General features: G+C 47.9%; 10 protein-coding genes across 10 annotated transcripts; 4 read left to right on the top strand and 6 right to left on the bottom strand.

The window, feature by feature from the left end:
• Window positions 1-959: 959 nt before the first annotated feature.
• Window positions 960-3442, top strand: BDV38DRAFT_285130 (uncharacterized protein; the record flags this gene model as incomplete). The annotated part of the gene is made up of 3 exons (XM_032060422.1): window positions 960-1017; window positions 1074-1149; window positions 1198-3442. The coding sequence occupies 3 exons, from the start codon at window positions 960-962 to the stop codon at window positions 3440-3442; spliced, it is 2379 nt and encodes a 792-aa protein (XP_031911181.1).
• Window positions 3443-4639: 1197 nt separating this feature from the next.
• BDV38DRAFT_294779 (FAD dependent oxidoreductase) lies at window positions 4640-6022 on the bottom strand. Its single transcript, XM_032062567.1, has one exon. It carries the CDS (start codon window positions 5790-5792, stop codon window positions 4656-4658), a length of 1137 nt encoding a protein of 378 aa, XP_031911180.1. The 5' UTR covers window positions 5793-6022; the 3' UTR covers window positions 4640-4655.
• Window positions 6023-6676: 654 nt separating this feature from the next.
• BDV38DRAFT_272978 (fungal specific transcription factor domain-containing protein) lies at window positions 6677-9244 on the bottom strand (the record flags this gene model as incomplete). Its single annotated transcript, XM_032057593.1, has 7 exons — window positions 6677-7146; window positions 7204-7387; window positions 7442-7617; window positions 7668-7941; window positions 7994-8550; window positions 8608-8942; window positions 9183-9244. The coding sequence occupies 7 exons, from the start codon at window positions 9242-9244 to the stop codon at window positions 6677-6679; spliced, it is 2058 nt and encodes a 685-aa protein (XP_031911179.1).
• A 918-nt stretch (window positions 9245-10162) lies between these two features.
• BDV38DRAFT_294776 (transmembrane amino acid transporter protein-domain-containing protein) lies at window positions 10163-11948 on the top strand (the record flags this gene model as incomplete). The annotated part of the gene is made up of 6 exons (XM_032062566.1): window positions 10163-10288; window positions 10344-10605; window positions 10661-10852; window positions 10907-11068; window positions 11204-11436; window positions 11529-11948. The coding sequence occupies 6 exons, from the start codon at window positions 10163-10165 to the stop codon at window positions 11946-11948; spliced, it is 1395 nt and encodes a 464-aa protein (XP_031911178.1).
• A 2048-nt stretch (window positions 11949-13996) lies between these two features.
• BDV38DRAFT_272976 (acyl-CoA desaturase) lies at window positions 13997-15302 on the bottom strand (the record flags this gene model as incomplete). The annotated part of the gene is made up of 2 exons (XM_032057592.1): window positions 13997-14991; window positions 15092-15302. 2 exons carry the CDS (start codon window positions 15300-15302, stop codon window positions 13997-13999), a joined length of 1206 nt encoding a protein of 401 aa, XP_031911177.1.
• Window positions 15303-15763: 461 nt separating this feature from the next.
• On the bottom strand, window positions 15764-17387 carry BDV38DRAFT_272975 (cytochrome P450; the record flags this gene model as incomplete). Its single annotated transcript, XM_032057591.1, has 7 exons — window positions 15764-15804; window positions 15836-15949; window positions 15999-16317; window positions 16351-16449; window positions 16578-16694; window positions 16744-16911; window positions 17310-17387. 7 exons carry the CDS (start codon window positions 17385-17387, stop codon window positions 15764-15766), a joined length of 936 nt encoding a protein of 311 aa, XP_031911176.1.
• Window positions 17388-17793: 406 nt separating this feature from the next.
• On the top strand, window positions 17794-18803 carry BDV38DRAFT_272974 (beta-ketoacyl synthase; the record flags this gene model as incomplete). Its single annotated transcript, XM_032057590.1, has 3 exons — window positions 17794-17843; window positions 18266-18723; window positions 18778-18803. 3 exons carry the CDS (start codon window positions 17794-17796, stop codon window positions 18801-18803), a joined length of 534 nt encoding a protein of 177 aa, XP_031911175.1.
• A 666-nt stretch (window positions 18804-19469) lies between these two features.
• On the top strand, window positions 19470-20010 carry BDV38DRAFT_142586 (uncharacterized protein). The gene has a single exon (XM_032051464.1). It carries the CDS (start codon window positions 19634-19636, stop codon window positions 19937-19939), a length of 306 nt encoding a protein of 101 aa, XP_031911174.1. The 5' UTR covers window positions 19470-19633; the 3' UTR covers window positions 19940-20010.
• On the bottom strand, window positions 19670-21159 carry BDV38DRAFT_252956 (endonuclease/exonuclease/phosphatase family protein). Its single transcript, XM_032055199.1, has one exon. It carries the CDS (start codon window positions 21114-21116, stop codon window positions 20082-20084), a length of 1035 nt encoding a protein of 344 aa, XP_031911173.1. The 5' UTR covers window positions 21117-21159; the 3' UTR covers window positions 19670-20081.
• Window positions 21160-22584: 1425 nt separating this feature from the next.
• BDV38DRAFT_285123 (uncharacterized protein) lies at window positions 22585-23073 on the bottom strand (the record flags this gene model as incomplete). Its single annotated transcript, XM_032060421.1, has 1 exon — window positions 22585-23073. One exon carries the CDS (start codon window positions 23071-23073, stop codon window positions 22585-22587), a length of 489 nt encoding a protein of 162 aa, XP_031911172.1.
• Window positions 23074-24235: the final 1162 nt, after the last annotated feature.

The following is a 24235-nucleotide window of genomic DNA, read 5'->3' as shown; positions in this document are numbered from 1 at the left end:
GGTTCTTATTATAGTCTAAATCTATACTTAAGCTATAACTTATAGATTTACTCGTAATTACTATCAAAGCTACTCTGGAAGGCTTCGCCTTGTAGAAATTGGCCGTAGTTTTAACCAGAGCTGAGTTAGAACTCTACTTCCTGAATGATGTATATGAAGAATGCTATAGCAAACACCCCAACTCTCTATGCGAGGCCAGTCTAAGAGATCCATCCAGGGCCATATATTCTGCCAGACTAAACGGTCACATAATTTCGAATCTACGATTCAGATTGCCCTAGGTCACACCTAAATAGCTTCCCGTCGTTAAAACCGGCAACTCTCTACTTCTCACAGCATACCGCCACTTATAATCTAAGTATCCTCTATGGAATAAAAGCACTAGGGATACAGTAGATATGAGAGATCCAATCGAAATGTACAAATCAGTAGTCTTGTTGCTCATGTTCAGGAATAGATATAAACAGCTGAGAGACCGTATGACTGATTGGTGTCTGATCGCGTAGCCTCTATGGTGACCATTATCACCCGCACCTCGTCAACACAGAAACTGAAATATAGTTTCATGGCATTGTAGTCATTCAGGGAAAGATGTGCCATTACTCATTAGACTATCTTAGAGCACGGTCCCCGAGTTGATTGGCCTGTGGACAAAATACGAGGATCGATGTTGTGATGGACACCCGCCGAGACCGACGAGCCTCGCTTCATTAGGGCATATTTCCGCAAAAGGCTAAGCAGCTCTCGTATTAGCCGCTGATCATCAAGATCCTCTCACAAGTTTGGCATTCATACCTCGTACTGGGTGGCTTGGCCTGAAAGTAGAGCCTCGTTGTTGCACCCCACCTCAAGTCGGGCCCATAAATCTCCTGAACTTATAACAGTTAAGGTACTCCGTAGGACATATGCTTATCAGCGTACATTAAAAAAAAAAACTGTGAATAAAAGTTTCGCACGTCATGGCAGAGCTCACAGTGGGTTATGTGTCTGGTATCATTGCTGCTGCCGTCTTTTTGGGTAGGTTCAACCGAACGTAGTGAAGACCTATCACACGGGATACTTATATGTCAAAGTCCGCCTATTCGTTCCTACTGTTATAAGTTTGATAGTTATCGGTCATCTTCCAGAGGAGAATACGATCGTCTCATGGTATTTCTGGTTTCTCTAGTTTTAGTGCTGTTATTGACACAATATTAGGTCCGTTGTCAGTCGGCTGATTCATTCGTCCTACTGGCCAACGATACTTGATTCTGATACTGCCGCCAGTACAGGGGTCAGCAGAGCGATCAAAGCTTGCAACTGGCTACAGTTGGGTGCGCTTGGGCTTATTGCAATCACTGGAATTGTAACCCCTTTGGGCCTATATGATACGATTGGCCCTGGTGATACCCCGACGAATGTCCCATTCCGTTATGCCTCTGATACATCGCCGTTCGGAAAAGCCACCCGATCGAGAGATGGATATAGATCACTGAGGATCTGTTACGCAGATGATGACCCCAATACCCCGGAGGGATGTCCTGGTGCGCCGCCAAACATCGATGACATTGAAGACCCCTCTGAGGCGTACTCCATCTGGCCGAGTAGTGTTCATTTATTCACCAGCGGAGATGTATCGCCGACTGTTTCCAGCCTATTCGACATCCAGTGGAGGTCGTTTCGGTCGACGAACAACGTGGCCCTGAACAACGCGAGTGTAGTTTCTGAAGGATATTACCGACAAATCTCGCAGTTACTCATGGAGGAAGAAATCCTAGCGGTAGAGGGATTGATCATTGATACCAAAGCCGGACGCATAGGTTTCCGGAACCATACTGTTCCTGTCGATGTGCCTATGGGTGCGAGGTGGACAGAAGATATACTGTTCATCGAACCTGAAGCACGTTGTGTGAACACCAACTTGACTGTGGACTACAGGTACAACCCGTCCAGTGAGTCAGGTAGCATTGAGGACACACGGGACTCGGTCCTGGTTGACCACGGCGGTTTTCGCAACCTACCCCATGCAACCTATGAGATAGACAAAGCAGACTTCCAGAACAATGTAGCATTGTATGAGCGTGCCTACAATGCTGCCTGGAGACATAATATGCTAGTGATGCAGTTCCTCAATGTAACGACTAACGGTTCTGATGGACTGGCACCCTTCGCCTATATGAATTCAGATATCGGAAAGAAGTTCGATGTCCGCGGCATATCGAATATCTTTGTTGCGCCTGTGACTGTTCAGACAGACGTTGGGTATGCTAGGTTCCTTGAACTGCCGTCTCCTAACCAGTCAGCAACAACAACGTCACTCACCCCTACCCCTGAGGGCCCTAACCCGTTCAATCTCACTTCCCGCGATACCTACGCAATTGCGCAGGAGGCTTGCCATTATCCTTCAATGCAAGATCTGTCTAACCTATCGTTCATTGGTGTGACTTGTGGCACTGTTTTCGCGGCACCCGCAAGGATTGATGGGGACCCGCTCATCCCAGACACAAATAGTACTTGGAGCACTCCGATCTACTCCTGTGCTGCAGCAGCAAAAGCAGCTGTACGCAAGGTCACCTTCAAATTCAATGGGACAGGGGAGCTGTCCAGACTTGCAATCGAGAGTATAGAGCGCTCATCAAAACCTCCACTATGGGGTGTCGAGCGATTAACCAACCACACGTTAAGAAACGTACGACCTCTCTGGGGCATCGTGTCTCCAGATGTAGGCACTCGTGACGACATCTCCACTCTCCAAAGAGACCATCTCTGGCTTCCTGGTTATCCAGATCTATTCGTATCGGACTTCGGTACCGGAGAGCCAAACATGCCCGGGAACCGGTTTTATATGGACAGGCTGTCATCCATCTTCGATATCAAAACTGTGGACAAATACAGTTCACGTTATACGGGGCTTAACGACTTGGCTCTATATAACCAATGGCTTGAGCTATCCCAATCACCAACCGGCGTTGAGCAGATGCTCAAACTTATGTGGACTGACATGGCGGCCAATACTGTGGTAGGCACGCGCGGGTGGCATAGCACCCCTTCGTCAAGGAATGGAGAGGGGCTGTCAAAGCGAGACAACGGCGAGGTGAATGTGCCGGTTGCCTTGTGGTCACATAAGATTGAATATCGACTGCCGTACGCTATCCCTGCGTTTATATTACTGGTCCTCTGCATAGCACTGGGAGCATGGAGTATTTGGCTCCTTATTCTAAGGCGCATCAGCCTGAAGCAAATGCGAACGTACCTTGCTCGTACATCTGCAGGTAGGATACTCGGGCATGCGCTGCATGAGGATCAAGGGAACATTCTTGCATCTACAGACGCGTGGCTTCAGCAGATAGGCTTACGAAAAGCCACGTTGCCAGGACGGGATGAAGACAGCGAAATACCATTATTAGATATGCAGCGGACGCCAACCCACCAGGAAACTATGGGAGATAAGAACTCTAAGTAGAGCTAACGTCACGCCTTATTGCAGACATTGCAGGTGAATAACATGTTTATAACGACTTTATTTTTGTTTTCTGTTGGGTTTTTATTCTTCTTTTACTTTACTTTATTTTTCCCATTTATCTAATTTTTGTATTCTTTTCTTATTTCTTTAAGCCCTAACTTAATGCAGTCTGGATACAAGTGGCTATTAAAGCTAATCCATAATAACAAAACATGATTAAGTATATAAACTTTGAAGGAGATTTACCTGTTGTGCGTAGGACACTGTACCTAGCATGATTTATGATCTCTGTCCGACCTTTAAAAGCCAGGGAAACCAGCATCAGCTTATCCTCTAATATTGGTATATAATCGATAGATTTAATACGAATTCCTATCTAGACCAGCATTACCTTTAGCATCTCCATAGTGAATGCAGGCCAAGAACCGTTATCCAGGACTGCGTGGGCTGCATATAAGATGGCTCCACCTTAGGATCATCATGCATCTTTTTCACTAGTTTTATACTCGTCAATTCCCGTATACATACTTTCATTCCTTATAGATACCGTTGCAGAGACTCTGCTAAGACAATATCTGTAGCGTTATAGCTTGCCGCCTGCGGATAGCAAAACGGCCGGAGCATGCGATACGCAATAGTCTTGATACCACTAGACTCCTTGTAATTTAAGTCGGGATCTTTGGGTGGCCCAAGTGGATATTCGGACTATTTAGAGACCAGTGGGGGGAATATCATTTCCAGCACTTGAATGTTAGAAAATAGTATGCTGCTATTATTCTTTGCAATGAACGCAAAGATTAAAATATGGATTGCTCTTGAGACATTCAAGAAACTTAGCAGTGTGGAAGGCTTGCCAGTATCATCTGCTTTAAAATCCTATGTCATGAAAAGTATTATTAGACTGCTTAGTTTCGGAATGGGCAATCCAGTTTGTTTCAGACATGCTGTTTTAGCTTACAGGCTGACTTCAACAGGGTGGGAAAATAAGCATATGTTACTTTGTCCATCTGCAAGGGTTCTCCTTTGTGATGCATCCTTTTAGATCGCAGGTACAGGACGGAAAGTTTAGCTGTGTTACGTTGCTTGATCGAGATGTGGAAAAGAAATTTTATAGTATCTATATAGCTATCAGAGTCAAGAGGCTGCCCTAGAGGGGGCTTTTTGGCATATGAACGATAAATTTCAATAGGTAGGAGCATACACCACCATTCATCTATAGTTTGCTCGAGCCAGCCGGAGTCGGTACGGGGAATTTGCTGATATCGTCACTGGTCTTTCCATCAATGGCGAGCTCCGCCACCACTCGACCGATAGCAGGAGCGAACTTGAACGCGTGTCCATTACCCAGGGCGACAATAATGTTGGGGTTCTTTTGAATCGGGCCGATAATGAACTGGCGATCCGGCGTGATGGAATATTGACAGGTTACTGTCCGCAGATCCTGGCCATGGCCGGGGATAATAGTATCCATGTGATCCTTAAGGGTCTTGAACACCCTTTGGGAAGGAACAAAGGTGCGGTTGTCGGGCGTCATAAAATTCTCCTGGGCATCCTGGCCTGCCTTGATGGTTGGCTCGCCGTAGGTCGGAAATCCATAAAACCATTTCTCGCCACCCCAAATCCACACGGGGAACCGCTCTGGTTCGAAGAGAGCTGGATTCTCCGGCTTGAAGTAGGTAATCTGCTCCTGCATGACGGTGAGGGGGATCTCAGCTCCAAGAGGTCGAAGAAGTTTGTTTATCCAGGCGTCGGCCGCAAGGATCACTTTCCCAGCTCGGACCCGACCCTTGGACGTTTCGATGATTACACCGTTGCCATCTGGTATCAGGCGGTCCACTCGAGTCTTCTCTCTCAAGACAGCTCCATTAGCGCGAGCTTGGTACTGCATAGTTGTGACGGCTTTGGAAGCATGGACGATGCCGGTATCTGCTGTGTACACGGCATCAATTCCATCGGGAATGTTGAACCCGGGCCAACGTCGGTTGACTTCCTTAGAATCAAGTAGCTCGTAAGGAACACCATTGGCGTCAAGACTCTTGGTAAAGTCGCTAGAGGGGGTTGGTCCGTTTCTGGGCAGGAATACAACACCGCCAGTTATATCCAGCAGGTTCAAACCAGACCGTTTTTCCAGGTCGGCCCAGTCTTTGTATGCCGATCGTGCAAGCGCAACGAACTCAGGGGAACCGTATGAAGTTCTGACAATGCGTGAAGTATCATGGGAGGCTCCGCGTACGTGGCCCAACTCGAACTGTTCGAAGCCGATGACCTTGGCTCCCTTGACGGCTGCTTGGTAGGCTGCTCCGCTTCCAAGGGCACCAAGGCCAACAACTGCAACATCGTATCGCTCCATGTTTGTTTTGTGGGAGAAAGGAAGAGGAGAATGAAGGGAAAGAAGATTAGAACACTGGGAGTTGAATGACTAGCATATGGGGTTGTTGGAGGGCATATATATACCTTTTTGAGTGCTACGGTAGCCGACCCCTCTTCAATAATGCGCATCGGAGATGATCCGTTTGGTATGTGTAGCACACGCTACCAGACATGCTACTCTTGTCACTTGAGAGTCCGGTTCAAGGTAGCTAAAGTGGGATTACATCTTCACCCGGCCTTCAGACCCAACCAATCTAGTCCCCACATACTCGGCCCCAACTGCCGGCATCGCATCAGAAACTGAGAACGTCTGTGCGTGTTTCGTTCCCTGGTTAAGCAGGGGTAAAAAGGTATGTGTCTGACGCTGGCTGGGTAAAGGTCTTGGCTTGCCAGGCATCGTCCAACATATGGATGACACTACGGCCCTTTCCTCCGATCCCGTGATCTGATTGGAGGGAACTCAAATTTATACCCTAACGGAGTATCATCCGTAATCCTACCGGGCCAGACCCCAGTGTCAATCCTGATCAAAGTCAAGATATCGGAATATCACCGCAGGGTGAAAATGAGGGGTAGTACACTACGGCAATTGGGTCATACAGCATGGGAAATCAAGACAAACGACGTGAGCAATGCCCAGTCTAGCGCATTGGATGTTCTCCAACAATGCTAACAACCATGGAGACCCGATGAAAGCGGGAGTCATTGGACGTTTTCGACTACTAGACAGAGCACTTGCTTACCCCCGTTTGATCAGACTCTACGAAAAAGAAACGATACAAATATAGCATGAATACAACGAGAAGGGAAAAGGATACAGTTTCTCTAGTAGCATTCTCAAATTCTTGGTATTGAAGAAGCATGTCAGATATCCAAGTCCGGCAGATCATCAACGGAAGGAAGTGGCCACGTCAGGCTATTAAGGTCTAAAGAGTTGGCCAGCTCCATTAACTGGTCCGGCCTGAGCTCGTAATGTTGCTCAAAGCTTTCCGCAGATTTCAACGTCAGTGAGTGACTATGCTCACCCGATTCGACTGAAGGAACCATGGCTACAGGACTGTCCCCCTCCCTTGATTCACGAGTGCTTCCGGGGAGAACCGTTGTTATATTCTCTTTCATCGCCAGCTGAGCAAGTTCACCAGCCAATTGCTTCAACTCCGACCGGATTAATCTAGCAGAAAGGTTGCCGCGAGCGCTCATCTCATCTAGGATAGTGTACGCACGCTTGGACCAGGGTGAGTGATCTCGCAGTAGAGATGGGTCAATTGCAGCCGCCAGTAAAAGTGAAATCGTTGATGTAGATGCCGCATCCATGTCGAAAGGCAAAAATGTTTCTTACACAGCTCGCAGTCAGTATAAACGATCTTATATATAGCAGGCAGATGTCCTACCCAAGAGTCCTTGTTCTAGTAAGTTGGACAGGATTCTTAGAATCTGTTGGGCGGATTCGACGCATATGTGGAGGAGAGCCTGCACAGTCCCAGCTTGCAGCCAGTCCATTAACGCAGGGTCGGACAGACCCAATTTGGATTGGAGAAATATATACAACAGGGGTCTTGTCGTGAGAATGATACACTAGACACCTAGGTGAGTATTTATTTCAGAGACGCTAGGTTCAAGATGTCCTACCTGATGTTGGAAAATATATAAATGTGCCGATATTCGTGAAGTACCACTCATGGAACCATTGGTATATAGGTTGAACGAGTTATTCAATTGTTTGGTGACGTGGGCAATGTCTCGGAGAACAGACTGAGTCGCGCTCAGATAGCGACTGTCAAGCTTTCCTTCACTGCCATATACAGCTAGCCTTTCTTTAGCAAAGGTCAAACGGCTAATGGCAAGGAGAACGCACTCAAGTCTACCTTTGCCAGGATTTGACATAGCATAACCTGCATCTCTAGGACATTCGATCCTTGAATATGCGTGGAAATCGAAGGAAATGAAGTACTTATGCTCTCTTCTGAGATTCCCATTGGCACTCCCAGAAGAGACGACATCCGGCGTTCCAGGGCGTAGCAAGTCCACCACACAAGGCTGCTTCGCTGCACATAGTCTTGGTTAAGACAGATCCCATGCATTTCAGTATACATGCCATATGATAGAGCCGAGCGAAGAGCACTACCGATCTAAACCCATCAGTATGGAAGTCAATAGAGACAAGGGGAATTTCATTCTTACCATACGATAGGCGGGGCCACGGCTGTGGACGGACTGGAGATATAATGCAGCACAACACATGACCTGTATTTTTTCAATCGGATCGCCATCAAAGAAGCTAAAGTCCGGCATGCATTGCATAGCCTGGAGGAAGTATTCTGCACCGGCAGGGGCCTGCGATCTGGTCGATTGTACCACGAACATTTTTCCGAACGCAAGGATCAGAAGATAGTGGCAAAACCATAAAGGTGAAGATCGGGCTTCTTTCGCTGGATTTTGCTGGAAAATTGCAAACTGCTCCATGAAACGATCCTCGTCAAATAGATAGAAAAGTTGTCCACAGTGGAACTTGACCGCACTAATAAGATATTTGGCGAATTCCGGTGTCGGAAGATTCGAGACGTCAAAGAGGTCCTGGGGACAGTTTGCTTTGTTTCCGTCCCACTTGAGATCGTAAACATGATCATCAAAAAGCAGATTGTTTGGGTCTGGAAACAACGATGACCCGGTCAGTTTCTCGTGAGTCATTCCCAACACTCGCCGAGCGAAGGCCCAACTAGATGACGTGCCCATGAAAACTACTAGAATCGTCAGATAAAACACTAATGCTTTGCTATGCAAGTTGAAAGGTTCACCTGGTCTTCCCATAGGGCCTGGAACCCAGTCTGTGATGTGAAAAGCTAGTGGATTTGTCAGAGGCGCCTTGGCTTCCATTCCACCTTGGCTTCTGGATGCCGTTGCAGTAGCCTGTCTGCAATGCAGGTCTTGGTCATCGCGATCGGCAGACGATAGCAATGGCGCTGCATCATCACCTGGAGAAAGCATTAGTGGTTTTGTATCAAGGATCGTCGCGGTGACATGACGCTCACATGACAGGCTGGCAAGCTGCTTAGGGGCCGATTCCGAAGCGGCCGGTTGGTTCAGTCTATGCTGCAACGTAGCTAGTCGTTCGTGGAGGTCGTTAATATATCTGTCTCGGTTGGGACCATTAGATTTGAAAACAAATTCCAGCAGATGCCTTCCCTCACCTTCGCGTTACCAGAACCGTTTCTGACAGGCTCTCAAAATGACAAGCTGAATTTCGTTTGCTGCATTGATCGCACGGATGAGAGCCGGTGCATCTGATCTTTTGGTCACGGCATCTTCTGCAACTTCTCGCTCATTCCAGGTGTCACTAGAATGCAGTTTTCGAGGGTAGGGGCGGACGTACGCTCTAGCCACACGCTTGCTGGCCCTCAGCGAGCGTCTTTCTGCAGCATCTCTGGGGGGCATCTTGTCTCTCGAGGAACGGTTAACTTCGAGAGCCGGAGCTTTGACGGGAGAGACGTTGGCTCTCGTGGGGTAACGCGGATGGAGTGGGGCCGCGATAGCTGGTGAGCACCAAGACTCGATCGAATGCGGGGGACGGGCTCGCGAGCAGATCAAGGATTAAAACACTATAGATTGGGGCGATATGTTGATTGCCACCCGTGCTAAGTTGCTCACTTCCCACGATTGCCGTCGAGGCAGGTCTCTCCGAGTTAGTATCGGATGCAAAGGCCGTAGCGCCAACCAGTGACATTCGTTCCACTACTCCCCCACGCCAAGGGAGACTAACTAACCGTATTTGGTATGGTTTTCGAGTATGAACTTTGTCCCTTCTGAGTCCCATATCCCGGGTATCAAACCTCCTGCTCAGACTGGCCCTAGTAGCCGTACCCCAGACCCCAGATTCCCCTGTGACCCCGCTAACTCTTGGGAAACCATTTGAAATCCTAATCATCTGCCTAGGGCTCAGACGATATCACTGGCTGGAATGGAAAAAAAAAAAAAAAAAAAAAAAAGAAGAAAAAGCGCGCTATTTAATTGACCGGCAATCATGGTTGCGATGTAGATGTATGGTCGAGTTGGGAAATACGATATGCTTATCGTGGAGGTCATCATCTTATTCGCGATCCATGCTGTCCAATGATAACTACTCGCTACTCACCGGTCCAGTATGGGGTATGTCTTTCCGGTATCTCCGGAGTATACTCAAGCACTGCCAATGTTCCTGAATCCTATATAAGACCCACCACCGGGGTTTTCGGTATCAACAAATTGGTCTTATCCCATGCCATAATGCCTATTACAGGCCCATTTCTCCCAATTCAGGTATTCTAGGCTATCCTATACCACTGAGACATAATTCCCTCCTCAAAGAATATAACCATGTCAGAACCAAAAGACCTACAAGCTGGTTTAACGGAAAAGTCATCGATGGCTCTAGAGGCTCCTCCCATAGCACACGATGCAGTCTTTGGTGAGATCACTGAAGAAGGGCCGAATTACCGCGACGTGAGTACTCTTTTAACCAACTTTTACTTTTACTTAAGTCTCTAACGATCGATAGGTTGGATGGCTAGGAACCGTGGCTCTCATGCTGAAGACCCAATTTGGGCTTGGTGTTCTATCCATCCCCCAAATCCTTGACTCACTGGGATTGATCCCAGGTATCATATGCCTGCTTGCAGTTGCAACCATAACCACCTGGTCGAACTACGTTATTGGTACTTTCAAAAGGAGGCACCCAGAGGTGTATGCCATCGACGATGCAGGAGAGCTGCTGTTCGGCCGAGTAGGCCGTGAGGTCTTGGGTATTGCGGTTTGCATCTGTGGGTCTTGACGAAAGCCTAGTCTTTAGAGTTGACTCTAATCTATCCATGCCAGACTGGATTTTTTGTTCTGGTTCCGGGCTATTGAGCACATCGATAGGGTTGAACGCTGTTTCGGCCCACGGGACATGTACGGCTGTCTTTGTTGCCGTGGCTTCAATCGTTTCATTCAGCCTGGCCAGCATCCGCACTTTGGGGAAAATGAAATGGGCTGCGTGGGCTGGAGTGGCGTCCGTTTTCACGGCTGGTGCGTAGCTCCTTGTCGTGGCCGGCATTCAAATACTGACTCAAGGATCACTAGTTATGATAGCCACGATCGCAGTCGGTATCCAGGAACGGCCTTCGGCTGCGCCCAAGGGGGACGGACCCTGGGTATCGGACTACAAGCTTGTTGGCAATCCATCGTTCGTCGAGGCAATTACAGCAGTCTCGTCCATCGTCTTTGCGTACGCCGGTACACCTGGTCAGTCTAAGCTATCTTTACTTTCCCCAGAACTGATTGAGTGACGAGGCTACCATGGGCCACCATTGCTTTCTATCACTGAAACACGATATGTCCCCCTGTCAAGATTCTCTGTGCTGATATTTGCAAAATTAGGCTTCTTTCCTATTGCCGCAGAGATGCGCGATCCTTCACAGTACACAAGATCCCTACTTATCTGCCAGACTGCTCTAACTTCGATATACATCGCTATTGGTACCGTAATTTATTACTATTGTGGCTCATACGTTGCATCACCAGCGCTTGGATCTGCCGGTACCTTAATCAAGAAGGTCGCATATGGCATCGCACTTCCTGGCCTGGTGGCCAGTACGGTCATCGTTCTTCATGTGGGTGATATGAGTAGTTTTACCCTGACTTCTTGCTTTCTTCCTTGGTTCGATTCATTCATTTATTGATTCTATTTTCTAACCAAGTATAGTTCTCAAGCAAATACCTCTTCGTCCGCATCTTACGAGGATCCGAACATCTAACCGCCAACACATTCAAACATTGGGCAACATGGTTGAGCTGCACTTTCGCCATTACGGTTTCATCGTACCTCATTGCCAGTGGCATCCCCATCTTTTCCGATCTGGTTTCCCTCGTCGGCGCCCTACTGGGAACGTTCATGTCCTTCCAGCCGATGGGCTGCATGTGGTTATATGATAATTGGAAAAGTGGCAGAGAGCAACCAACCCTCAAATGGATGCTCCTTTCGTCCTGGAGCATCCTAGTCATTGTCTCTGGATCTTTCTTGATGGTTGCTGGAACCTATGGATCCGTCGTCAATATTATTGCGTCTAGCAAGGCTACTTCAGGTTCTTCTGCGTGGTCTTGTGCTGATAACTCGAACTCGTGAGTTTTGATGTTGAGAATTAGGATTTTATGTACTTACAATATTGTAACTCTTTATCTTTGAAGTCATATAAGAGGGTTTCCAAATAATGCTGGAACATAAAGATTCAAGCTGCAACTCTGTAGATTGTTAGTAGCAATGGTATAGATTACTCAAGTCGTTGTTGAAGTTCCCTACCTTTTCTCTCTACCTCTGTTATATATAAAGTAACTAAAGGGAAGGGTTACTGAGTCCGTAGCATCCACCTTAGCTGGATAAGTCACTCTATGAGTTATTGCCGAATTCTACCCTCATAAGACAAATTCAGTTTTATCCTACTCTGGCCAGAAGAAGAAGACGACCGAAGGGAGGTGCCATTTGTTTTCAATCGTCGCAATATAAGAAGCTGTACTTATCCCTTAACTACACTATATCCAAGCACATACGACCACAGGGTGTGGAGAACAGGGCTTCCCGTCCGCTCAGCCGTACTTAAGCCACACGCCGGGAGGTTAGTAGTTGGGTGGGTGACCACCAGCGAATCCCTCCTGTTGTATGTTTCTTTTTTTATTATTTTGCAGGACTTATATATAGCGGTGCCTTTTTCTTCACCCCCTTCACCCTGCTCATATGCCTGCACACTCCGAGTTTGTGGTGCACACATGTAGCTTTGACTTGCAGTCCCACATTGCACCGTTGATCGTTACAAAATGCTGTCGTTATGTAGAACAGACTCAAGCAATCCGGTTTGTCTTATAAACTCGGAAGGTCCAGAGTAGCTATAAGAATAGGATAAGTACATCTTACTAGTAGAAAGGCTATATCTTGTATTCTATATTAAAGGTAATAGCCATTCTAATTTGAAATCAATTTATACCAACTCTCAAGACTTAAATCTGTTCCGCCCACAGTAAGTAAACTATTCTAACTACACATTTACATGACGCATGGTTTCATTTTTACATCGACCCAAAGCAACCCTAAACTTTCATCCGTCCAATGTCCAATGTTCCCCATGGAGGTAGACCCGACATAGGCTCCAGTAGTAGTAGTGGATACGTGCATGTGATGAAATGAACTCGGTTTTGGACAATAGCTGATTCTCTATAAATATTCAGAGATTCGCTTTTAACGCCTTTTCTAGGTTCTAAGTCGTCTGTCGCGAGGACTGACTCTGAGTACAATAACCATAACGATAATTCTTCGGGAGATTTTAGTATCTTTATTATCTAGATGGCTGTCAGTAACGCCGCAAGCCGCCGAATAAAAGTAGAGGATTAGATAGCATCACACTTAATAAAAGTAATCATTGGATAAAACTGCATTACGGAAAGGAGACAGTGCACTAGGTTGGAGGCAAGATAGGAGAGGAAAGAAAATAGAAAGTGAATGGTAGTTTGAGTGTGAGAGGCCGGACTTCTATAGATATCAGGCAAATACGGGGGCAAATATACCAGGCCAAACACCAGCCTACAAGACGGCTATCAATTATTGAACTCCACCATCCCTGGCCGCCTTGCCTTATCCCCCCGCCGGATAATCGGGTGTATTTATCAAGCGACTTCCAATACTCCCGGCAACATTAACTTCACCACCGGCTTATTATCATTGAAGAATTCAGGATTAACCTCTTTATATTTCATTATTTAGACGATATCAAGATAGTCAGGCCTAGTGATGCGTTATTGAGGGCTTCAGCCTGAACATATCTCGACTATTACTACCAGCACATTGGGGAAAGTAGTTATGGAAATTGATATTGACCGGTGCAGTTGACCGGGGAAGGAAAGGCATTTATACAGTTAATAGTCAGTCATTATATCGGCGTAGCTTGGGAAATCTATTCAATGTATACTCCATGTGGTATGACGTTCGAATCTCTGTCGCTGTTGCTCGTGTAAACGGTGCCTTTTAACAGAGCTGGTAGCTGAAATTTGTGTACACGTATGGTAGCTCCTGCTAGCCCTTTTGGGCATTACTGCTGCAAATCTACGTCTCGCTCGGTATATTAGGACATCGTTAAATTCAACTCTCATAGGGAGGAGGCTGGCTGTGGCATTATTGTTACCCTATTAGTGTACAGAGGCGATCTGCATCGACCGAACCATATCCTGCGCCTCTTCGGAGTGCCCTACGGAATCAAAGGCGACACTGGCATCACCGCCAATGGCCTCTTGGAGAAACCACTGCCCACCCGGGTGGCTGTGCATGAAATCAGTGACATCGCAGACGTACCCTGCAATTATGATCAGGCAGCGCCCCGTCCGTGTCTGCTGCTCGTACTCGGCCAAATCCATTGTCGGGAAGTGGAGGTGGCCCACATTACTGGACTGGTGTCGTTTAAGAGCTCCTGCATTGCCGTCCGCCGACTGTTGTCCCTGGGCAACAAGAGTGGCGCGTTCGATTTCTCTGGCCGGGCTCCTTGTAAGCCCCGATGCAAGTCCCAACCGCTCACAGGACCAGATTAGCCATTTGCTGGGGTCAAAGCTGTACCAGTGTATTCCATTTCGGTAGTCTGACGGAAATCGATGGTGGAAGTTATGGTAACCTTCGCCGGAGGTTAGAAGAGCAACAAAGAGATTATCCCGCGCGCTATGTGTAGTAGAGTATGACTGGCCACCGCGCCAGTGCGCCAGCGAGTTAACCAAGAAGGTAGTTTGTCCGTGAACATATGCCCGGGCAAGACCTGCATATAGAAGCCCCCCATGCCAGTCATTCCACCCGATGTGAGCCACGGCCGATGGGAGCAGTAGTCCTATCATTACAGCCAGAATCGGGTAATACTGACGCTGCCATACAGCTACCTGGTCATTTGCTACGTCCGAGATATCAACGGAACCCCATGTCTCAGGGTTATATCCGATCAACCAGCCAACGTGCGAATAAAAGAGCCCTCGCCGGGCATTATAAGGATCATTGTCCGTATCCAGGTAGCGGTGGTGGGCGCGATGATGACGCGTCCACCAGATGATGGACCACTGAAACTGTCCAGCCCCGAGGGCGGCAAGGACGTATCGGAGAGGCGGGGAGGCACGGTAGGATCGGTGACACCAAAGCCGGTGGTAACCTAGAGGATAATGGGGAGTTAGTTTGACTAGATCAATGGAGTTATATAGATGCAGTGTTCATCAAAGTCGATGTCGATCTGTAAGCGAAGAAAGGCCCACCTGTAGTCATGGCTACGCTATAGATAAAATAGCAAATAACACTCCATAGCGCCGTCTTCCAATTCAATGTCACCCGCTGGATCCCAAAGGCAATCAGACTGGGTGACACCAGTACGAGGATGAAGTGGACGACATGAAAATGCTGCCAGTAAAAGCGGAGCTCACCAATGAAGGTCCTACTGGCATCACCTGCTGGGGCCGATGTCTTCATTATGATGTGCACTAGAGAAGAACGAAACGATTGACACTGTGAACTTATAGGCCAATCTATCTCAGGATACACGTCCCTGACATGGGAAACCGCTCCCTGGCTGCGAAGGCTTTGGGTCCTCTTAAGCCTGCAGTATATTACACAGTGTTATGATTGCTGGGTGAAAATTCTGATCGAGGAGATATCCTCTTTACTGTATCCAAAACAAAATAGCTTTTAAAACTTGACCCACCATGATTCTATGACATGCAAGTATGCAAGGAGTAACTTGGGCTGGTATAAACATGACATATCTAATGCACTACAGTGGTTTGGTGCTTTTATATTATTCTTCTAATATTTGAAATCATCCCACTGGGTAAACATGGTGTTATAACCCCCATTCGAGGAGCGTAATATATCTTTTATGTAAATAGATTTGCATACCGCTGTACAAAGCGACATACACCCATCCGCATCACTCACCAGCCATGCAGCTCCCGCAGGCGAACTACCACATCATCTCGAGGGATAGGACTGAGAATTCCCATCACCACAGGTTCCCTTTTGCTCGTCTGCCAGCTGCATTTCAAACTGGCCCACCATGATCGCCACCATAATCTTGACCTCGAGCCGCCCTATTTCTTGCCCAATACAGGATCGCGGTCCTTGACCAAAGGTGAGAAAAGTATATCGATTTTGAATCTGGCTCCCAACGGCAGGACCCATCCCCGTTTAGCCATCGAGCAGGGTTGAAATCGGCCGCATCTGGTCCCCACCATTCGGGGTTCTGGTTCGCTACCGTAGGCGACAGCATAACAAGCGTTCCCTTTGGAATGTAGACATCCGCTAGAGTGGTATCGCAGCACGCTTCCCGGCCGGTCAATGAAAGCGCAGGATCGCACCGGAATACCTCATTGCAGAATGCCTGCAAGCTTGGCAGACCGTTGTCCAGCCGCTTGAGGAAATTACGGGACCACTCATCATGCCGGGTCACAGTAGGCGATGGAAGGAATGGGCGTACTTCATTCCGGACCTTGCCCTAAGAGACCAGGGTTTCTACTTAAACAAACAGGGCACATTGCATCGTGAATGTGGGAGTCGCAGACCCGGTAAGGAGGAAACCCACACTCTGCTGGACTCTTTCATCATCACTGAAGATGTTTCCCTTTAGTAAACAAGAGAGGAGAGTCGCACTTTTTCCAGAAATTTATCCGCCAATGAGTCTGGGCTTGTTTCTGCCTTTCAGTTATAATTCGACGAACAAAGCATTTCACGTCAGCAATGCCCTAGAACCTCGGGCTGTACCATCATTTGGATAAACTCGGGGAGGGCACAGCACATCAAAGCCTTGACGCAGGTACCTAGAGAGATCCCAAAGGGGAACCATTCCAGCACTTTTTTACCAGTGGACTCGTGACGTGTCGGATCGAAGGTCAGTATCCTGTTGGGTCCTACAGACAATGGCAAGGGCCGCTCTGTTGAGAATACTCCATAGATAAACGCGTCCTGGCGCTTCGTTTTCTGTATCCATAGACTTGGCCATTCGCAAGGCCTGTTCCACAATGATGGGGCACTGCTCCTGGACATTGCACGAGGTATACGCCGCAGAGATATGTTGACGATGGACCTGCAACTTGGTGTCAGCAAACAACAGCCCTCCAGGTTTATCGACTTATATGAATGCTAGCCTGCGCTTGTTTTCATTGCTGGTCACAAGGCCCCTTGCGCCGACCATAAAGAAGATCTTCTCAGCTACGCGGGGCTTTATAAAGTCCTTGTTCCGACGGCAGAGTAAATCCCGAATCGCCCTCGGGCCCATGGCAAACAACACCTCACAATATTGAGTGGCCCATATACACGCACTAGACTTTCTTTGTAAAACAAAGCTGCCTTACGTCTCAGATGAACGATTGGGTTTTCGTTTCGATCAATATAATTGCCCCATAGCCCATGCCGACCCTGTAAATTGCCTTGTCTCAGTCTGTCTGGGATACACGCTCTGGAAAAGAGAAATAGTTATTTTACCGCGGGTGTTGGGAGTGATCGAAAAGGGCTGAGAAATTGGAGATACAAATACAGACGGTATACAGCTAGGAAAGCCATATAAAATCCCCCAGCGAGTCCGATAATAACGAGGCCTCTCTCTGGAGATCTCTGGAGAAGCGGGAGAACCACCGAAATCCCGATTACCACCACACGACCGTGCCAATTTATAGTTAACATGATACCTGAAGAGGCCCAGTCAACCACTAGGGTTAGTTAGGAAAGGAATAGAACAAAAGGATAACACGACAAGGAGAGTGGCCATGATTCCAAGTTGCCAGATAAGTGAGATATCTGTCCTGCCACCCAATTCCTGCACACTCAAACCAACAGACTCCATGCCACTTAGCGTTCCTCCTTTTAGACCTAAATAACACTTGCATATGCATGTCGAAGGTGATCTATTTACTTTTCATCTTCTCCCCCTCCTCGGCTACAGGCAACCTGAAAAGGAAAGATGGTCAACATGATGCATCCACAAGCTCCACTCTTCAAAAGCGTTACTATTCAGATACTGTAGGATCTTGCTTATTTTTTTTTAGCGTGCTTGGTAGGGTGGATGCTGCTGCGGCCCGTACGCCAAAGTTTATGACACCTCTAGAAGAATAGTACTAGGGAATTTCTGACATCTCTGACTTGACGTATGGGGCAATGACAGATCATAGGATGTGTGGAAGGAAGCTGTCTCATGTTTCTACCTCGGTTGATTTTGGGTCCCACGCTCTTCCAACATAAAGATTGATATTTCTGCTACGTACAGAATGTCCTCGCCCATTAATGTCGACCCACTTCCTTCGTCAGGATAACGCTTCTTTTCACTTTGTGTCCAACACTTTCTAATTCGGGGCTGAGTCTGCAATATACTACTGCTAGGGCTCTATTCATCATGGGAGGCTATATCGACCAGACCGACGAGGGTTTGTCCCCTGTTGCTGTAGTGGGAATGGCAATGAGACTGCCAGGGATATTCGAACGACACAGGCATTCTGGGACCATATCATAGAGAAGCGTAACGCTTCCGGTCCAATGCCGCCTACCCGATCCTGTGTCGATAAGTTCTACCATCCTGACCAATCCCGAAGCACCAGGACCACCCAGGGATACTTCCGCAGCGACGACCCCGCCTACTTCGATGCGGCGTTCTTCACTATCACTGCCCATGATGCAGCCCGTATGGACTCACAGCAGCGACTTTTGCTGGAAGTTGTTTGGGAATGTCTGGAGAGTGCAGGACAGACATCGTGGGAAGGAACAGATATTGGCTGTTTTGCTGGGACGTTCGGAGAGGATTGGTTGGATATAAGCCATAAGGATCCTCAGCACATCGATAAATATCACGTTCTGGGAACAGGGGCATTCGCTTTGTCCAATCTTGTTTCCTATGTTAATGACTTCCGTGGGCCAAGGGGAGTGAAAACCTCTCCATGTGTGGATGGCACGGGACTTACAGTTAATGGTGTCACCTACGTGCTGTAGTTTAACGATCCAGACCGCATGTTCCTCTTCATTGGTAGCTGTCCACGAGGCATGTCAGTCCCTCATCACCAATTCGTGCAGTGCAGCCATAGTGGCAGGCTCCAACCTGATACTGACTCCAACGACGACTGCGACCCTGTCAAATAACATAACATGGTACTCTCTCCCAGCGGGGTCTGCCGAACGTTCGACGCAGCTGCCGATGGCTATGGTCGTGGAGAGGCCATAAATGCTATCTTCTTAAGGCGCCTTAGCGATGCGATTCGAGATAATGACCCGGTGCGGGCTGTAATACGGTCCACCCCCTCAAACTGCGATGGGAGGTCTGCCATCTTATCCACTCCATCCCCGGAGTCCCAGATGGCCTTAATATCTTTCTTGTGTCCTAAGGACGTGTGTAGTCCCAATCTACTATAAATTCATTCACTCATGGCTCCTTGAATCAAACCTCTCCATCCCCGCATGCCCACCACTTCTTATGGCGGGTTCCTTATCGTAGTACTAAACAAGTATACATTTGGAGAAACGCAGTAGGGTTTGAGGGATGTCAGCGTGGATTGTCTGACGGGGTCAGTTCCTCCAGAACAAACGCAAGCCTTGAACAGTGCCAACATTCAACAACAGTAGGGGCTGGATCTAGATAATGCCGGTATATTACCACGAAACCCTGATTCTGGGTGAGATGATAAGCTTATGTGGGACTTGTTTCATAATCAGCCATCACTCAACTAATTTGCATCAGACATTCTTCCTAGCTGAATGTGTTGGGCTGGTTGCCAAAGCCCTTGATGCACGGAGTGAAGATGTAGCAACGCACGGTGTAGGCCTCGATGATGCTAGCATTGGTCTGGAGCACTTGCTCCCCTTGGTTCTCGGTCAAAACTACCGAAAAAGAATCTGCCACCTCAAAAGACGAGTCATGTCAAACACAGGTAGGTGTGAACCCATCATGGAGCGAAAACATCCCTAGGAACATCTTAGCCTGTTGGGGATGGTTTCCGAATGTAACTTGTGTTAGATTCAAAGGCGTACGACTGATAAACTATAGTGCATGTTGTAACGCCACAACCACTGGCCCGAGGGGGCGCGGCTTTGCTCCAGACAGAGTGGCCACATTGGTGATGAAGCTCGCTTGATCTTGGACTCTGGCCATGCCAAAGGGAGCATGAAAAAAGAATACAGCAGACTACGTAGCTTTCTACCAATTCTGCCAAGAGCAAAGAAACGTACTCATGAACCGTCCCAAACGGTATGGCCAAACAGTCCTATCGTGTCCTCTCAAAGCTGCCCCTTGGTGCTCGGTGAAACATCCACTATCGCCATAACCCCCAGGTGATCCGTAATCCAAGGCTTCTCGAATCCCAGTGTCACGATCTGCTTCCTTTCTTCAGTCCCCTCTGCCAGGATCCCTTCTCCAAATCTCTCAAACTTCGATAACCTGACCGACCCACGAAAATAAACCTTGTCCATTCGGGAACACCCAAACTGCGCACGTTGTTTTGTTGTTGCTTGTTGGCCCCATGTATATCCTTCCTCGGTGTCCTCCCCTCCCCCTAGTTCTAGGAATGCGTCCTTGAGATCATTGTCCACATGCAACGTGCGATCAAACGGCTGGATTGCGTTGAAGTCACCAGCAGCGAGAGCAGCGTACAGCCCATCGTGATGCATATACTGAGCGACTAGCTGCATCTGCGGTGGGCGGTACGGAGGGTCAAGGGCCATAGACTCTAGATGCGTGTTGCAAAGGCGAATTCGCTTCTCCCCAAGCCCAATAGAGACGTCTACGAAAAGGGCATCGCGATCCATGCGCGTGTGGGAGTAGTGGACCCGAAACACAGATATAAGAGGCAGAAGCTTGCTGGCAAGAACGGTAGTTCCATACTGCGCGGTGGCCCAGTTGGTGGTGTCAATATCTGTAAGATGAAAGTTGGCCTGCACCCACGGAGTCGCGGCAATTGTTTCCAAGTCAGACGGTGTGCATTCTTGGAGAAAAATAACAGGGGCGACATTTAGAGGGAGAAGGCGCGTGAGTTTGTGAAGATGTGCAAGCGCTGGTCGCATGCGGGCTGCAGCGAAGGGAAGCATAAAGTCAATATTCCACGTATAGAGTGCAATACTCGTGATGGCTGAACTATCATTATCATTGCTACTCGACTTTCCGAGGGCGGATGGTAGTAACTTGGAGACCCAAGTGGATGTTGCGGGGTCAAATCCATAGTAAGTCTGGGCATAAGGCTCGTCCAAGGCCCAAGGCACTGACGTCTTCCGAAAGGTCGTGGTGTCCCTGATGGCCTGGGCCACAAGCGCTTCCATGGCGATGGACGGGAGTTTTCGGAGGGGAGAAAATGTAGAAGTCGAGAGGAATCAAAAGGTAGAAAGGAGAAGGAAAATGGAAAGAAGATCAGCTAAAGCCAAATCTAAAGATAAAATACACACAGCAACTAAGGTAACGTGATTCCCCCTCCGTTCTATAATTGGCTGGAAATTTACTATTTATACTCCTAGCAGTAAAAATATAGCATTCACAGTGTCAAAAGCAGGCAACTACTGCCATCATTTTACATACAATCTTGATCTTATCTTTATAGGCTATATAATATATTAAGAATGATTGCGGAGAACTACTGGTCTGTGGTTTAGGCTGTTTAATGGTCTCAGTAGATGAAAACCAGATTGTGTGCAGCAACAGTTTATCTACTGAGCCACTGAAATATAATTTCCACTATCGAGCCGCATGATCTGGTCAAGAGGACATTCTGGCGTAGCTCATCACATTGGAGCTTCCCTCCAATCCATCCATGTCAGCCTCAATTCCTTGATACCAGATATGGACCAAAAATCCCAAAGAATGCGTACCATCCGTAAAAGGCCCCTTAAAATCCACATTATTAGGGGCCTCCCTGGAACCCATCAACACATCATCCTCTTTCCACCCAGCATATCTCATGAACGCACTCCAGGAACCCACAACCGGCACATTTAGCTCCTTCCCAAGCTCGACAACGGCCCCAGCATATTTTCTCGTCGTGCGGCTGTCCCACTCGGATGTGGGACCCCTTCGGAAGTGTCGAAGACTTCGAGCTGGTATTGATTGACGGGGGGTGGTGTGAGCAGGAGAATTCTTGGATTTTGGGCTTTCACGACGGGGTGTTGGACTATTTGGCGAAGATTGTCTTTGAATGCGTCTAGTGGGGTGTGTTGGTACATTCCGGCCATTACGGCGTCGTTACAGCTGGCATCAAGCATCACAGCGCTCTCTGCGGCAATCTCTCCCTATTCAAGGATATAAGAATCACCGCTCTTGTCGTGTAGCAAGTATTGGAAGATATCGTCGAGCTTTTCGCCCGGGATGTAGTGGTCCAGACGCTTTTGAACATGGTAGTTCGCAATATCACTCCATCCATCATTCAATCTCCACAACTTGCGGTAGGATGCTAAAAGTCGCGTGGTGTATCTGCTGTTGATATGGCACCATTTATCTGCAAAGGCAATCCTAGTATGTGCGATTTTCGACGCGTGTAGACAGTCCCGGTATGTCGCTTGATATGCTTTCCCATCGTGGCCGACGGGGGTGACCAAGTCATTTTTCCCGCGGCGAGAAGTCCTAAGTCCTCCGATAGGGTAAGCTCTCCAATAGCACCGATTGTGAGGAAGTTCGACCAAGCCCTAAAGTAAAATTTGAATCCTTTGGATCCGGATGGGACTCTTCCACTAAAGGTGCCGTACAATGCTTGTCACAGGCAGCAATACACTGCTTCACCTTGTGGACGATTTTAAACTCTCAGTCTTCCAAATTCTTCGCCGCAAAGACACTAGCAAGCATCTTGCGCTTCCGGGTATAGTCAGCCTTGTTAATCACATTCCCGAGATTGAAGTGGGTGGTCTTCTCTGTCTGGTAGAAGTTATCCTTGAGACACTTTGTGCCGTGGCCGTAGATATCATTGTATACACCTGGATGACCGTATGAGAGTGAGTTTGGTCCGATACGGATCACAGGGTGGACTTTGTGCATATCGCTCAGCTTCTTTGACCGTATTCCGCCGCGCCACGTTTCAAGGCACCAGCCGAGGCTTGTCAGGGCGTAGAGAGGGCTATAAACGGGATATTTGCGGAGGCCTTTGCGGTCTAGAGTGTAATCGATGAGGGGTTTGAGGAGAGGGTGGAGGGTAATGAGGATAGCCCCCAGGATGAAATTTGGGACCGTGTACAATTGTCTGGCAGGATCTGGTCTAGTAAGAGAGAGATAGAAAATGTCGACTATGGGTTCCATTTCATACTGAGGGAGAAGGGAGTATTATACCAACGAATTTTGAGGATGTTTATTGACTAAATCTCTATGTTTACACTAGGTGAAGCAATACTTTCCATATTGGGCATGCATATTTCAAATTCCTAGATTCATGCTTGTCGAGATACATAATCCAATCAGCCAGATTTGAAAATTCTTCCAGTGGAGACGGGCTGGTACCAGGTGAAGTTGCCTATCGGGGATTCCTTCCCTCACTAAATCTTTCCACTGCTACCCTCAGCAGCGGAGTCTGCAAGATCACGCCGGCTATTGACATGATATTGGCAGGAAATTCACACCTCACGCCATGTCTCTACCTGCCAGGGTAATATTGCCCTGTGTGACAGTGGATCCTGGGGATTCTGGGGTATGCAATCGTTCCCCGCAATATCGGCTTTAGCCCCAATGGCTTATTGAATCGCCGATTCTTGATCCGATGCGTGGATGCTCTATCCAACCAGGATGAAGCTGCCCGTTTCTAACCCTAGCTATCCCTTCGTTGACTGTCACAGCATGGCTTCTGACACAGACGTCTCGAAAAAGCCCCTACCCTTGTGATGACTGTCCTCGAAAATGACGAGAAGCCCAGTTCGGTTCGCGTTGAATATGACGCCCGGAATGATGCACACGATGACAGTACCAAAGACATAGCCACGAGCTAGTTTGTGTGGCTAGTTACACTCACAGCTTCTATTGCCGGTGGTTTATTCGGTTACGATACAGGAATCATTTCCGCTGTACTTGTTTACCTAGGTGACGACCTTGATGGTCGCCCAACATTGGACAGTGCAAAACTAATTACCAGTCTCTGCGCTGGTGGTTCTTTTATCAGCGCAATCATCGTCGGACCTACCGCCGACAAGGTACATGCCCCACGCGTTAATTGCTTCTTATGCTCATTGAATTAGTATGGCAGAAAGCCCGCCATCTACGTAGACTGCTTTCTGTTTACCATCAGTGCTATCATACCAGTGATAATTCTGTTTTATTTCTATTCATACCAAGTTCCTAGTGAAGATATATTATCCACGGACATATATCTGGCAGATATATCATACTGACCTCGGTAGCCCTTCTATTCGGACTTTGAAAATGGGTCCATCCTTAGACTTTCTCGCAGCAGATATCTCGTCCCATTGTTTGC

Source organism: Aspergillus pseudotamarii (genome assembly GCF_009193445.1).
Source record: "Aspergillus pseudotamarii strain CBS 117625 unplaced genomic scaffold BDV38scaffold_46, whole genome shotgun sequence".
Classification (NCBI taxonomy): Eukaryota; Fungi; Ascomycota; class Eurotiomycetes; order Eurotiales; family Aspergillaceae; genus Aspergillus; species Aspergillus pseudotamarii.
This window is presented reverse-complemented; position numbering and strand designations above follow the sequence as displayed.

Excerpts from the sequence above, each read along its gene's own strand:
- BDV38DRAFT_252956 (XM_032055199.1), bottom strand. The coding sequence starts at position 21,116 with ATGGAAGCGCTTGTGGCCCAGGCCATCAGGGACACCACGACCTTTCGG.
- BDV38DRAFT_294779 (XM_032062567.1), bottom strand. The coding sequence starts at position 5,792 with ATGGAGCGATACGATGTTGCAGTTGTTGGCCTTGGTGCCCTTGGAAGC.
- BDV38DRAFT_142586 (XM_032051464.1), top strand. The coding sequence starts at position 19,634 with ATGATGCTAGCATTGGTCTGGAGCACTTGCTCCCCTTGGTTCTCGGTC.